Below are 16,231 nucleotides of genomic sequence, written 5' to 3'. Positions count from 1 at the left end.
TAAGACTATAACAGAAATTCCTTTTTTGTATCAATCAGATATTTATTATGAATTTTGTTTGTTAGCAGACAGATATTTATTATGAATTTTGTTTGTTAGCAGATATTCTGTTTTCTTTTACCTTATAAACTGTTGAATTCAGGAGCTGCAGATGCTAGTTCTTTAAATTGCATCCTTGAAAAGTCTTGATAAATGTTACCTCAAAAATCCACAGCGCTTCCCCTATATTGAATATCCTGTGCCCCTTAAACATGCCCACATTTCATTGGATGTCAGGATTGAACTCCCACCCTCCCTCCCTTCCATTCTGAATAGAGGAAAAAGTTTATTTTTATGAGCGAGCATAGTATTGGCTGGTATAGGTGTCTTTTTCACATTGAAAATGCCTATTGGGGAAGGGGCATGCCCACACAATTTGGGTTCCTGCCCCTTTTTCTGCTCATTTAGGTGTGGCGACCAGTTTGTGTTCAGCAGTCATTTTCTGTTACACCACATCCTACAGAGAGCCATTCTGTATTATGCTGCACGCCCCATGGCAGCCATTTTGTGACTGGTGCCCCTTGAACTTCCTCAAAATTCCAAATGTTCCCACTGGCCCAAAAAAGTTGGCAGGCCCTGAAGCAGATTGACCTTCTCATCTTTATATGGCACAAAGCATTTCTCAACAATACCATAACAACAGTGAGCACAGTGATCTACTACACATCTCCCCTCACCACGACCACAACCACCAACTCCTTTTCCAGTTATCAAGGTCCCAGAATTTATTTACCTTATATTGCTAATAGTAATTTGATACAGTATTTCCCTACTAGATGAGTAATTTCAAATCTTGCTTAAATGCTTAACTTTACACTTAATTCATATATATTTTTGGTGATCACTAAAGAGATATCCACTTGATTTCCAGCTTATCCCGTGATAATTATTTTTACCCTTGAGGATTTACCACTCAGGGCAGAGACATTAGATCCACATTTTAAAGCAAGCCAACCTAATTCATCCGTTCTAGACACAACTCAACTATCCGTTAGATCACACACTTCTCCAAGTTTTGCAAATGCAGTTTCCTTTCCAAAAATATGTCTATTATAGAATAAAAATGTGTTTTTTGGTGGAGCAAGGGAAATGCATATAATTTTATGTGCCAATTTTTGTGTTGCTAAAAAAAAGAATGCATAAAACAAAACCTCGAAGGGACCTATCATTGAATGCATGTGACGCTAATGCAGAACAGAAATACAGATGTACATTGTTCCAAATCTAAACTGGCATTGATTGATGTACTTTGAACCAGTGGATGCTGTGGTTGGTGCAAAGGAATCAAGTCTTTCCTCCATGCCCTCATTCACATTTATTGCTGTGAGGCTGTAGCCACTCATTACCCATGTGGGATCCACAGGGAGGCATGAACTACTGAAGCAAGCCATTAGGACTCTACATTAGGAATCAATTATGGAATTATATCAACAGGTGGAAATCATATACTGCCAAGTATGCACCTGCTGCCATTGCTATCCTTCTGCTCCAAGCTGATTAACTGTAAACTATACAGTAGGGTCCTAAAAATGCGGGTTTTACGGGAGTAGTTGAGGGAAATAGCTGTGTGTGAACATGCAGAATAGACGTGGGATGAGGTGAGGGGAACAGCAACCGCTGAGCTCTAAGCAGTTGTCTTACAATTGTGTGCAAGATGGACCAGAAATGACAGACAAAGAGATCCCTTCACCTAAACGTTGAATAGGCAGCTCTTGCATAGAAGAGCACTTGTCTCTTTTTGTTATACATTTGACATTTTTTTAATGTTGTTTGACATTTGAAATAAAGAAATTGTCTCTCTTTTATAATGCGAAAATCACTTGGATCTGCCTGGGAGAGACACCTCAGCATTGTTCCTAATTGTTTTTGTGCACTCGAATTAAAATGCACGTTTTAATTGCTGCATCTGTAATTTTAGCAGAAATGGTATAATTACAGGCGTGATGCAGAGAGAATGTGTATCATCCGTTTATTATGTATCCACATTTTGGTTTCAACCTTTTGTCTCAACCTTGTCTGGGGTCTGTCAGACAGACTAACGGAGGCGATGCTCCTCTCTCTCTCTCTCTCTCTCTCTCTCTCTCTCTCAACATTTTAACTGTGACTTTTTCAGTTTTCAACAATTACCCCACTTTTTTTCAGCATAACAAAGGAAGCAATGAAGGCAGAAGAAAATGCAAAGAACTTATGACTGCTTTGCCTGAGACAGTATTTTTTTTTTAACTTGAAATAATCAGGTCATCCTTGGTTATGTGGAGCACATTTTCCCCTGCTCTGTTTCTGGACTGCATTCTGACCCAATCTGCCTTGTAACCACAGCGTTAGAATTGGCACAGGGAGGCGAGGATGTTAAAAAGTTGTATAAATCTGCACACTCAACCAAAAAAAACTTCTTGCGTACTACTATTTTATGTTTTTCAAGGACCTGATTTGAAGATGTGGACATCGAATGTTCTGTTTACCTATGCAAAACTGAAATATTATAAATAACTCAACGTCCTTTTTGATAACTTCTGTGTAACGTGAATCCTATGTGCTTTTACAGAACAAAGGCCTCACACCACAATAAAAAAAAAACACGGCTGTATTCTGCATTTGTGTGGCTAACTTTCACAATGAAATGTCACTGTCATGCCTCATGAGGGCACACAGAACTTTTCCAAGTTTTGTCTGCTACTTTATTGTGCTGGGCCTCAATGTTCTCACACGCTACGAATGTTTTCTTTATTTCTTGTAGATTAGTTTGTTCTTGTAATTGTATTGTGAAAACTTCAATTAAAAAAAATCCCCATTACTATTTTAAATGTCACTTCAACAAACAAGCAGTCTCTTGAAGTGTTAAACATTTTTGGTACTTATTTTTGATACTTTCCCTCAGTTTTCATCCATATTCTTGTTCTAGGCCCTGAAATAAAGACGTAATTACAAGTAGCGCACTTGCTTTTGATGAATCAGAATGGCCTCATGCTGAAGCAAATATGTGAGCTTTGTAAAACATGATTTTTATTTTTATTTTAGGCCACAAATATAATAGATATTTATATCCCACTTTTTGACTGAACATGCCCAGAGTATGTTCATAAAAACCATACAACAGCGTCATAAACATATAAGTGCAACTTAATAAAAGCAGTAACAGCACACGCAAAATAACACTTTAAAGAAAACAAAAGCAAGAGTAAAAGATCATACACATTAAAACTGGCAGCAATAAAACAAGGTGTTGCGTGCAAAAAGCCTGTTGAAATAAGTGTTTTCAAATATGGCAAAAGAGAATTGACACAGAGAGATGTTGCTTGGTTTTGAATAGAAGAACATTTCAGAGTTGCAACCCTGTCTTTGAAAAGGCTCTCTCGTGCTCACTCACTGAATATCCCAAGTTGGACCAAAAGTGCTTCTCTGGGCAGGCCTATATGGGAAGAAGCAGTCCCTAAACCATTTAGGGCTTTAAAGGTTAGAACCAGCACTATTGAACTGAGCCTTGAAGTGAATAGGAAGCCAATGTTTGCATACAATGTTTGTGAGGCATACAAGGTTAGTGTTTGTAAAACTGATATTTAAAGTCTTCTTTTTTCTAAAATAATAATAATATCTGGACTTATTTTCCTTACTCTTTCACAGGAACATGGGTTCCTGCCATACAAGTATATAATCTGTAGTAGGAAACCTTCCTATAGGGCTGCAGCTCCATTTTACAGTGGTGCCCTGCTAGACGAAAATAATTCGTTCTGCGAAAATTTTCGTCTAGTGGGTTTTTCGTCTTGCGGAGCGGCAATGACAGCCATGCTCCGCAAAACGAAAAAAAAAGACGAAAATTTTTCGTCTTGCGAGGCAGCCCCATAGACTTTTTCATCTAGCGGGGCAGCCTTCCGCTAGACGAATGCCTTCGTCTAGCGAGTTTTTCGTCTAGCGAGGCATTCGTCTAGTGGGGCACCACTGTACATACATTGCCACATGGCCATTATGTGAAGGTGTTTCAAGTGCAGCATAAGGCAAATACTATTATAATTATTTATTATTTATTCAACTTATACACCGCCCTATACCTGGAGGTCTCAGGGCGGTTCACAACAAGACCACAACATATAAAATCAACCCAAAAGCAATAACCCACAGGAACATCTTTGAAGACTGGGAAATGGCAATTTCTGATGTCCTTCCGACATTTATTTGCACTTATGTGCTGTATCCATGGTTAGGATTTCAAACCTTCAAGAAGTAGAAGAGACCTTACAATCTGTAAATTCGTCTTCCTCCTCCTCACCAAAGTCGGACTCCCTTTGAACCAGCCTTTTCATATGAATTAATAGAATTAGAATTAAACATGGTGTGCTGTAAGCAGAAATTTCGATCTTGTCAAAGGTGCCACTGAGGGAAGGAAAGGAACATTGGTCTCCATATTAGTTTCATTGGAGGAGTTGTCATCCTATTATCTGTGCTTGAGGGAAAAAATTCAAAAATAGGTTTAGGAGTCATTAGTTACCATAGCATTGCACATGAATAATAAAATTATATCTAAAAATAGAAGGTACATCCAGGACTTTTGCTCGGCTACAATTTTGAGACACTTCTTTTTGCATGTGTAAAAACAAACAAACCCCAAACAGTTACACTTTATAGGTTTTTTTCTCTCTTTAAATTGCATATACTGTACATAATAATTATCTAGTCACCAATATGTGTTGCACTTGCAGCTTTCCTGGGAGAATTCCATTGTTAATGTGGTCCTAGAATGTACTTTCATCATGTCTAAAATATATGTACTTTTCCTCCCTCAGAAAAGACCGTCTTTCAAGCAGATCATTTCAATCTTGGACTCTATGTCAAATGATAGCAACCTCCCAGACCAATGCAACTCATTCCTGCATAACAAGGCAGAGTGGCGGTGAGTCTAATGAATGTGAAATTGTGACTGGGGGTGGGATTAAAATGTTTTACGGAAGGCTAGAGATCCCAGTTGTCTGAATTCATGGTTTTTCTGACCTGAGTTCATTGCTTCTTGGCTGAATATGAAAGGAGTTTGACTCCACAAACGTTCACTCCTGAACAATTGCCTCCTGAGGCAAGTACTTAATTTTGCAAACCCATCACAAATGGGTTCTGGGCAACAGTTTGTTTTTCCAAAGTAATTTTCCTTAGAAAACAGTAAAACCAGATTAAATGGATGGATTGGCTTTTTGATCTCCACAGCATTGTGTGAATGCGGTGAACGTACTTGCATGCATGAGGAGCACAGATCCCACAATAAACACTTGTCTGAACGCCCCTGACGTGGTGCATTTAAATGACAAAAAGTTCTTCCATTGCTTCAGTTGCTTGAGTTCAAGTTGAGAAACCTTATTTGATTTGCATTCATCAGAAGTTGTTTCCATTTATTTTTAACAAGTTGTTTCAAACTGTGGGCTTTTTTCACAGTGGCACTGTTGGTCTACTAAACCTAAGAGTTGAGCCAGAATTTTGTACAGAGATAAATGTACAATGAACTCTAATGTTGGACATGTCATTGGTTCGTCCAATGCAAAACACTCAACGAGACCAACAACTAAGGACGTGTCTACACTTCTGTTCATCCCGTGCCTAGAAAGCTGGGGGTGTGAGCGGTTTTCTGCTTGTTCCACTGCTTTCTCACAGAGAGCCCGCTCTTTAGTGCTAAATTGAAACAAACGGCACTCCGTAGAAAACCCAATTGTCATTTGTTCCGATTCTGCGCTAAAGATCGGGGAAAGTGGGGCGGCCTAACAGAGGTTTGTGATGCCAGCACACCATCACAAATGCAGTGCAGCGCAACAGCATTGCAGGCACACTTGCTGGCAACATAAATGTTTTAGAATGGGGAAGTCAGTAGACCTACATTCTTCCACTAAACTGTTGCATCGTTGATAATTGGATTTGGTCTTGCTCTGGTCTTTATTGTCGTAATACTGCTGTTTGACAATACTGGTCTGCCCCCCCCCCCCGCGTTTTTGACATTCTAAAGTGCTTACCCTTAAACACAGCTTATTTAAATTTATTATTTTATTTATTTAAACAATTCATATAGCGCTTAACTTCAGTCATCTCTAAGCAGTGCACAAGACTTAAGTGATCCCTGTTCTGTTGTGCGCAATACAGATTGTGACATCACCACCTAATAATTATAAAATAATCAGGGTTGGAGGATGGGCTGATTATATTCACAAGAGTAAGCAACATGTTAATATGCATCAAGTTCACAGATCAGCACTTTTTAAGGCCCATTGTACTTATTAATGAAGGCTGTGCTTTTTTTGGTGGGGCAGGAGATGGTGTGTAAAATTAAACACTAAACATTAAAATTTATGGCCATATTAGAAAGGCCTCTGTCTCCATAAAGAGGGCTAGGAATAGCAAACATCAGAGTTCTAAACTTCTGATGCCATGGGGTTGAAACTAAATTCTAAAGTTCAGAAGCAGAATTTTATTGCCCAGCGCAACATTTTTTTTTATCACAGATCTGGACATTTTCCATGCATAATTATGCACTCTCCTACAGCAATCTTTCATTTTTCACTGTTCTTCTTGAAAGGTCACCACTGAGAATAAGCAGGCGAATTTGTTGGTTTATCAAGCACCTGGTGGGCTATAATGTTTGACTTGACTTGACTCTCAGTAAACCCAGCATGCTTCTTGTTTCTGCTGTGGTTCCATGGATCTCGGTGAAAGTGACGACTAAGCTCAAATTCATTGACACTTTCCACTTTGGGTCCAGCATTGACGGCATTCATAGGTGCTAAAAGTCTCCCTCGCTGCTACTTGATGCTCAGCATGTTTTCTCAGAACCCCTGCTGTTTTTCGGTGGTATTTTTATGGGAGTAAATGTGCGCAAGGCAGCCTCTGTGTCCCTTTTGAAAACGTTATATCCGTCTTACAGATAAAACATTAAAGCAGGCCTGCTTAGTGTGCTTTGAAGGCCTTTTGAACAGAGAGCTGTGCAAGCAGAGGATGGTAACCCAGGGATCTTTGCAGTAGTCTAAATTAAGAATCTTTGGCCGTTCTCCAGATTAATGCGGAGCACAATTTAGTAACATACTAAATTGTTATGGGTCCGCCTCTCTTTAAAGAGAGAGAGAGAGAGAGAGCAGAGAAAAATACACGGGAAGAGTATAGAGTGGTTTAAAGATGTAAAGGTTTTTTAAATAAATAAATAAATAAATAAATGAGATTTATAGAAACAGGGTGTATCAAAACAAAACATCCTAAACTCAAGAGAACTTTAGAAGTGCACTGATAACAAGAGAATTTTATTGCAGGGGTGGAAAAAGTGAGCACAAGATTGGAAGTTTGAGCCAAGTCACATGGTCAGAATATAAATAGGCCTCTTTCAGAACAGACATTATTCTCCCACTGAATCAGCAGAGCATGGCAGTATCCAGCATTTGGGAAGAGTTAGAATGCTTTGCGCCATCTTCTGTTGAAAAACGGAAACTGCATCACAGACAGAACTTTGGATAACACTCGAAGCTTCCTATGAAACATACTTTTCAGCCTAATCCCAAACATGCTCAGTTGGAATTACCAATTCCTGCCGATTTCAGTGGCACTTATTACTTAAGAAATGTGCTTTAGATTTGCAGCCTTTTGAGTTCCATTCATATTTAGCTTTTCAAGATGAAGCAATGCACCCTGCACTCCTCTTTGCATAAACAGGGAAATATTTGCAAATGGCCAAAAGTGCATTATCAGCACACATCTGAATGCAAAAGCATGCAAATAGCACGTATAGGTTTCAAAAAATTAGCAAATGCTGTTAAAGCAGCAGAACTGATTTGAAGCACTGGAAGACGTTGGCAGTACATGGTTTTCACTGCATGCCAGACTCCTGGAATATGGAGAAATGACTAGTTGAGATAACCAAAAATTAAAATTAAAATTGTGTCTTAGGTTTTGGCAGGTGAGGAAAGCTAGTCTCGTTTTGCTACACGTAATTACTATTTTTCTGCTGTCAGATGTGCAGGATCAAGCCAATGTACCAGGTTTCGTAGTTGCAGAAGTGTCCTTATGATGTATCTGAATTGCTTGTAGATGCTGCTGCTCTTCCTATGCCCAGTTCATGCTGCTTCATTTCCTCCCTTGATTCTGCTGCTGCTTCACTATGGTTTGGCATAGTAAGAGGTAAAAAGGTAAAGGAGCCCTGGATGGTTAAGTCCAGTCAAATGTGACTATGGGTTTGCGGCGCTCATCTCGCTTTCAGGCTGAGGGAGCCGCCGTTTGTCCACAGACAGCTTTCCAGGTCATGTGGCCAGCAGGACTAAACCACTTCTGGCGCAACGGATCATCGTGACTAAAGCCAGAGCACACAGAAACGCCGTTTACCTTCCCGCCACTTATTTATCTACTTGCACTTTTTGGCATGCTTTCAAACTGCTAGGTTGGCAGGAGCTGGAACAGAGCAACGGGAGCTCACTCTGTCGTGGGGATTTGAACTGCTGACCTTCTGATCCACAAGCCTAAGAGGCTCAGTGGTTTAGACCACAGCAGCACCTTTACCTTTGGCATAATGTTACATGCCAAACCATAGCGCAGCAAAAGTCTTGTGTCTTGTTTGGCAGAGACAAACCTTGTGCCTTGGTTTGCACTTAGCCAAACCATGCCTTCACTTGCGATAAGTGTAGTGGTTGGAAGACTGGAGGGCAAATAGAGCAGTCACGTGCTTTTTTTTCCCTGTGGGTTCGTGTGCTCTTGTTTCTTCTGCCTAAGACATGGTTTTGCTTAATGTCCCATGCAAGCAAGGCTCAAGTCTTCTATGGCAATTCATGCTGTCACAGAGACAGCCACTTATGCCACAGTGCCAACACAATATTCTAGATATGTAAAAAAGCAGCTGTTCTTTTGAAATGGAAGTTTGTGGTTTCTAACCATTGGGTCTCAGGGATATTGAAAGGCAATATGATATTCATAAGCATACTGTATAAATGTCAGGAATCAGAACCAAATTGCAAAGTTCCCCCTTCGTTATTGTTGGTTGAAAAAAGGTAGATGCTATCAAAATGGCATTGTGTAAAAGAATAATCTTGTGGTTTTTCCACTTTTATTTCAATTTCTATCCAAAGTCTCACTAAGAAATGTGGGGCAGCTTCCAGATATTATTTAATACTTAATATTTATAAGTTTACTTTGAGTCATTTTTTAATGAATAAAACAAAATAAGAATAAGAATAAGCAAAACATTAATAGCAAAAAACCAGTTCATGGTTTTTAAAAATATACAAAAGCACAGTGTCCAATTATAAGTATATAAAAGCACAGTGTCCCTGGTTATCAGATGCCTGTTAAAGTAGAAAAAGCTCATAATATTTTTAAGGACTTTTGCTTTTATTTGAGATATTACTGATATGTTTGCCAGAGCACAGTATAAAAGTTCAGCATCAAGTAAACAGATTTCCACCTTTAGCCTTAATATATAAAAATGTGCTGTAATAGCGATCTAAGTTGTGGAGAAACAAGCCACATTAATCCTCCAGAACCACTGAAATAAACAGAATACACATGCTCAGTAATGTAAGATGCAGATTGCTAAACTTGTGGAGTAACAGACTCATTAACTGGGCAATGTACAGGAGCCTTCCATTTAATTACACTGTTCTATTATTATGCTTTTTCTTTCTTTTTTAGAATGCAGCTGTTTTCCCCCCCGAGTCTGACCTTTTATTATACAGAAGTTTTTGCCTAATGAAGGGAGATAATTATAGTACATACACAGTATGATTTTGACATATGGAAAGTGGTTGTTTCCAAGACTTTCCTAGGGCAGTGATTTACTTAAAACTGGATAGCATCTTCATAAAGTTTTAAAATGGATAGAGGCACGCATTTAAGCGATACAGATAAAGATAACTTGTGTTTTTATTTTGTACTCTTGAACTGATAATGGGGTTTATACTGTTGTTGATTTTACAGGGTGGTTGTTGCTGCTGCTGCTGTTGTTGTAAAATGGTAAAGGAATTAGTTCGTTTTATTAATTCTTTTTGTAAACCACCATGAGTATATGACTGAAGGTAAAGGTAAAGGACGCAGGTGGCGCTGTGGTCTAACCACTGAGCCTCTTGGGCTTGCTGATCGGAAGGTCCGTGGTTCGAATCCCCGTGGTGGGGTGAGCACCCGTTGCTCTGCTCCAGCTCCTGCCAACCTAGCAGTTCGAAAGCATGCCAGTGCAATTAGATAAATAGGTACTGCTGTGGCGGGAAGGTAAATGGTGTTTCTGTGTGCTCTGGCGTTCTGTTGCTCCAGGAGCAGTTTAGTCATGCTGCCCGCATGACCCGGAAAACTGTCTGTAAACAAACGCCGGCTCCCTCTGCCTGAAAGTGAGATGAGCGCTGCAACCCCATAGTCGCCTTTGACTGGACTTAACCGTCCAGGGGTTCTTTACCTTTTACCTTTACCTATATGACTGAGTGCTAACGTGTGTGTGTACATGTATATATATACTGCACAGTGTATTCCTGAAGAGAATGAAGTGTCTTCGTTAATGCAAGATGCATTTACACTTCTGCAGGTGATATTCTGGTACACAATGGCCTGCCCCAAGTTTCCATTGAGTTTGACCCTTCCATCTATATTCTGTTGCCTTGCAGTGCAGAACCTGCCAATTTAGGACTTAATTAGGTGTTGAGGCCGAAAACAAAGGTATAGGAATCAAAAGGAATGGCAGCTTAAGGATGACTAGGGGGAGGGACTTTGCAGCTGAGTTTCTATGCATATTGACATAAGAATAAGTCCCGTGTACTTACTTGTAAGTAAACATGCATAAAATTGTGCTGTAAAATAATTTTACGGGGAGGGGATCAAATAGCTCAACACCTGATTAACAATTAATCATTGGTGTTTTTTTTTAAAAAAAAAATATTTATTTATTTCAAATGCATACTCTGCCATCTGGGGCCGACTATGGCTGTCGAAGCAGCTCACAATGTGTGCTTTAAATAGATGGCACCAGATGGAACTTTCCATATCAGTTCAGTTTAAATAGGGAAAGTGTTTGGCTCCAAACACCTGCAGCACCCTGGCTCAGCAAGGGTGATGTCATCCGTTGGAGCAGCCTTCTGTGCCCAGATCCCTTTACAGATTAGATCCCTATGTGCAAAAAGGGCACAGGGCAGGTTGTTGCCCTTGGTGCAGTGGAATTATGGAGAAAGTGCCATGCATACAAATTAGTTTTGTCACCTTCACCTGTTTGGTGTAATGGGAGACCTTTCATGTGAAGAGGTAGGGAGATCACTGCATGAAAGATACCTGAATTGCGGCCACAGCACACCAGCGTGTTTATGTTCGGTAAACACTGGTGTGGGCTTGAATGTTGAATATTCAGTGTTCCCAATCCATCTGAAATTAGTACAGGTTATGTCCAACTTGCTTAGTTTCAGCGGGACTTTAATCCTGCACATGGACCCAGAAGTAAGCGTCACTTCATTCATTGTGGTGTATTGTGAGCCCACGCGCTAAACTCTGTCCCCGGTGCCCACCCCCCCCCCAAGAGATGAGACATGACAACAATGTATGGGTTTAAATTAGGCCACAACTTTATTTATTTATTTTCAGGTGTAGGAACCCTTGGCTTAGGCCTTGGAAGGTATCCCTCTCGTCCCCGACAGGGGCTGAGGATGAGCAGGGCAATCAGGTGTTGTGGGGGGGGACTGTAAAGCGTGAACTTACCCAGCATGCCGTCCCACTTCACCTAGCCGGGAGTTTGACCTATATGCTGCCGCTGTAGGGCCAGTGACTACCGCAGCCAAGCCTTTAACGGGCCCTGCAAACGCCTCCACATGGCAGTGCATCAATATGCTGCCGTCACCAACTCACAGATAGACTATAGAATACCGACCAAGGCCTAAAACAGCCAAAGTTGTGACGAAATGCCACGGGGAAGGCGAAACCTGCCAATGCAGGGAAATTCCTTCCCGGTTCTGAATACAGCAACCATCTTACGACCGTAGCAGCGCCCGCAAGAGGTTAGCCTGCAAAAGAAGACCATGTTATATGTAGGGAGGGTTGGGTGGGTGAACCTGGAAGCAAAACAAGTGAGCCTGGGCCAAGGGGCATCGGTCCCTTATGCTGGCCCTCGCCCCCACCCGGTTGCCTATAGGGATGGGGGCAGGGCGATGGCTTCCCTGGAACAAAGGTGGGTGGCTCACCTGTCCCAGGAGTCCGCGCCGTGTCGCAAACCCCACCCACCCAAGGGAGGGGGCGAGCGGATATTCCTGAAAGCATGAGTCCGGACTAGGTATCATAGAATCATGGAATTGTAGAGCTAGAAGGGGCCCTGAGGCTCCTCTCTAGTCCAACCCCCGACAATGCAGGAATATGCAGCTGTCCCACACGGAGATCGAACCTGCAACCATGCCGTAACCAACTGATCTATCAGAGCTGAGTAAGGGTCAGTAATAAATAAATAAATTGCTGGGTTGAAGGTGTAATAGACAAGTGGCCACCTAAAGTAATTCAGGTCCGATGTTCTTTCATAACCCGCTTGCAATGTGCTCAGGCCTCACTTGTGCATGTAGCAGGATGAGATGGTAAATTTCTGAGGTGGTAGAATGTATCGTAGCACTTCAGAGCACAAGTGGCAGAGCATTTTGCCGTGCTTTCTCCGGCATGGAAAAACTCAAAATATAAAACTGGAAAAACAGGGAGGCAGGCAACCAAGCTTCTCTATGATGTGATATTATTTTCCTTGGAAAGGTTGTTTTTGTTTTGTTTGTTTGTTTTAGCTCTTTTCTTTTTAAAGTGGAGAAGTGTTTGCCATAGCTGTCAACTTTCCCTTTTTTTGCGGGAAATTCTCTTATTCCGGCGCCATTTCCCAATGCAAGAAAAAGGAAGGTTGACAGCTATGGTGTTTGCAATGTAGGTATTTGCAATGGGGTGGGGGGAAATGGCTGGGGGCCAGGAAGTTGAAACAGTATGAAGTGGTAAAATGGACCCCTGCACTGCATACCATTCACAGGTGGGGTGTGTATGTGTGGAATCACGTTTCTGAGTCCTCCCCTGTGTTAAAAGCTTGTCGCAAGTAGAAAACCACCACATAGCATGCAAATCTTTCTCCTTGATCTGCTAGCTTTCTGTTTGCATATTACAGTGGTACCCCGCTAGACGAATGCTTCGCTAGACGAAAAACTCGCTAGACGAAAGCATTCGTCTAGCGGGAGGCTGCCCCGCTAGACGAAAAAGTCTATGGGGCTGCCTTGCAAGACGAAAAAATTTCGTCTTTTTTTTTTCTTTTTCGTTTTGCGGAGCGCGGCTCCCATTGCCGCTCCGCAAGACGAAAACCCCGCTAGACGAAAATTTTCGCGGGACGAATTATTTTCGTCTAGCGGGGCACCACTGTATTTTCCCCAACATGAAACTACTCATCCACGGTCTGAAATGGTGCATCTGAAGTCCAAGCAGTTCTGTTGCATTTGAAGGCACAACTTTATTTCATTAAACTGAAGTAAAATGTAGTTTACAAACAACACCATCAAAACCCAGGGTTTTAAACACCTTTCCTTTTTAAAAAAATAAATAAATGTGATACCTTCTGGGCTTTATTGTCTAATGCGGACATTTTCTGTTGTGTTTATGGTTCAGAAAACTCTCTCTTGGTGGTAATTAAATGTCCTGCTTGAGTTAGTACTGCACTTTTCACCCTTTCACGTTTAATTAATATTCACGTGGAAAACTCTTCATGAACAATTTGTACTTGTCAGGAGAAAGACGCGACCTAACAAATTGTCTCCCTGCAGATGTGAAATAGAGGCAACCTTAGAGAGGCTAAAGAAACTGGAACGTGACCTGAGCTTTAAGGAGCAGGAGTTAAAAGAACGGGAGAGGCGGCTGAAGATGTGGGAGCAAAAACTAACTGAACAGTCCAACACACCTGTAAGTACATACAAGGCTTTGAATCTTTTATCGTATGTCGCAGTAGAATTTGGATACTCCCAACAAAAGCTGGACCCAAAGACCGCAACGAGCTGCACTCACCAAAGTGGGATTGTGGGGTCTTCTCCTTCTCCTGCCCTCCACTTTGAACAGCAGCTGGGGTGACCGGCAAATGGGTTGGGTGCTGCACACCTGGCTTCCCGACAGCTGCACTGCTGTGTTTATCAGGAAGGAAAGATGGCAGGAAGGTTGGTGCGGCAGCTGGGTTGCACCTGCACCCACCCCTGAGCACCAGACTGTCATGTTCTTAATATTAATATTAATATTTTTATTATTTATACCCCGCCCATCTGGCTGGGTTTCCCCAGCCACTCTGGGCGGCTTCCAACAGAACATTAAAATGCAATAATCTATTAAACATTAAAAGCCTCCCTAAACAGGGCCGCCTTCAGGCGTCTTCTAAAAGTCTGGTAGTTGTTTTTCCCTTTGACATCTGGTGGGAGGGTGTTCCACAGGGCGGGTGCCACTACCAAGAAGGCCCTCTGCCTGGTTCCCCGTAACTTGGCTTCTCACAGCGAGGGAACTGCCAGAAGACCCTTGGCACTGGACCTCAGTGTCCGGGCAGAACGATGGGAGTGGAGACGCTCCTTCAGGTATACTGGACCGAGGCCGTTTAGGGCTTTAAAGGTCAGCACCAACACTTTGAATTGTGCTCGGAAACGTACTGGGAGCCAATGTAGGTCTTTCAAGACCGGTGTTATGTGGTCTCGGCGGCTGCTCCCAGTCACCAGTCTAGCTGCCGCATTCTGGATTAGTTGTAGTTTCCGGGTCACCTTCAAAGGTAGCCCCACATAGAGCGCATTGCAGTAATCCAAGTGAGAGGTAACTAGTGCATGCACCACTCTGGCGAGACAGTCCGCGGGCAGGTAGGGTCTCAGCCTGCGTACCAGATGGAGCTGGTAGATAGCTGCCCTGGATACAGAATTAACCTGTGCCTCCATAGACAGCTGTGAGTCCAAAATGACTCCCAGGCTGCGCACCTGGTCCTTCAGGGGCACAGTTACCCCATTCAGGACCAGGGAGTCCTCCATACCTGCTCACCTCCTGTCCCCCCAAAACAGTATTTCTGTCTTGTCAGGATTCAACCTTTTGAATCCTGTTGCCTTTTGAAACCTCCCTCGCTTTGAAATGTGGTTTGTCCTACAGCAAGGGTTGTTGCTGTTTGAGAATCAAAGCACCCTTGGAACTAGTTCTAGTTGTAGTTCTTTGAACTCCAGCAAAAGTGTGTCTTAACTTTCTGCTGAAGAGTGGGGCATCAGATATTTTAAACAAGTGTGGCTATAGTTAGCCCGTTGCCTCTATTAGTTCAGTTCATCCTGAAACATTTCATCTAGTGCGTTATAAAAACGAAGCCCATAAATGCGGTTGTTCTAGCTAACTCCTGGCTAATTATGGAGAGGGAAAACCTCACAGCTGCATGTAGATTACACCACTGGTGTGTGGGAAGCCCTGGTACAGGGGCCCTTAAACAAGGTTTAGTTTCAGACCACTATTGCAATTTTTGTTTCAATTTGCACTGCCACCGATCTATATATATGCTTACGAATTCCAACATCAGGTTCCAAGTCCCTGTGTGTGCTTTAATATGTGCATGGAGCGCTTGCACAGATATGCTCCTCCCAGTGGGAGGAAAATACTCATGCATGCAACAAAATGCATGGTCAGATCAACTTCCTCCATTGAAGTGAATGAATGCTGATCCAGCTCCGTAAAGTGGAGCCCTGTGTGGGCATCAGGGAACATACACCTGCTAGCGAAATTCTGAATAATTGCAATTTTAAATGGGCAACCATAGCAATATTTAGGATCACCAATACTATCTATCAGTTTACTTACGTTCCACTTTTCCTCCAAGAGGCGCAGAGCATCTGACTGGGAGTCTTTCTGGGATCTCCACGTAAGACACTGACCAGGCTGCGATCTGCTTGGCTTTAGTAGTGTGCTAGCATAACTGCCTTCAGACTGTTTTTATGGGTCACATATTCTTAGAATACGAATAAATGAAAAATGAACAGCCTGCAAAATTGCATATATATAATTTTTTTAAATAAAAAAAGTGATTAGATTCCGTTTGCAAAATCAGCAATTACGTTACTATAAGATTTGCTGCATATAGAGTTGGGCCCTAAAGATAGTCGGGTGCAGGAGGGAGGTCGAGGAATCTCTATGCCAGTAGTGGAGGCACAGTCCAAATCAAGGCTTGCATATGGGGAACGGATCTTTGCTGTTGGATATGTTAGACATTCAATAAAAGTTTATATAT

At 42.0% G+C, this 16,231-nt stretch overlaps 1 protein-coding gene across 3 annotated transcripts in view; it reads left to right on the top strand.

Annotated features, from left to right (window-relative positions):
* The window catches only part of MAP3K20 (mitogen-activated protein kinase kinase kinase 20), a 112,681-nt gene that overhangs the window by 55,410 nt on the left and 41,040 nt on the right, over positions 1-16,231 (top strand). For all 3 annotated transcript variants that reach the window (XM_033167984.1, XM_033167993.1, XM_033168001.1), the window contains exons 10-11: positions 4,818-4,924; positions 13,773-13,908. In XM_033167984.1, coding sequence (XP_033023875.1) covers positions 4,818-4,924; positions 13,773-13,908 — 243 coding nt within the window. The remainder of the gene's footprint in view (positions 1-4,817; positions 4,925-13,772; positions 13,909-16,231) is intronic.

Source organism: Lacerta agilis, chromosome 1 (genome assembly GCF_009819535.1).
Source record: "Lacerta agilis isolate rLacAgi1 chromosome 1, rLacAgi1.pri, whole genome shotgun sequence".
NCBI lineage: Eukaryota > Metazoa > Chordata > Lepidosauria > Squamata > Lacertidae > Lacerta > Lacerta agilis.
This window is presented reverse-complemented; position numbering and strand designations above follow the sequence as displayed.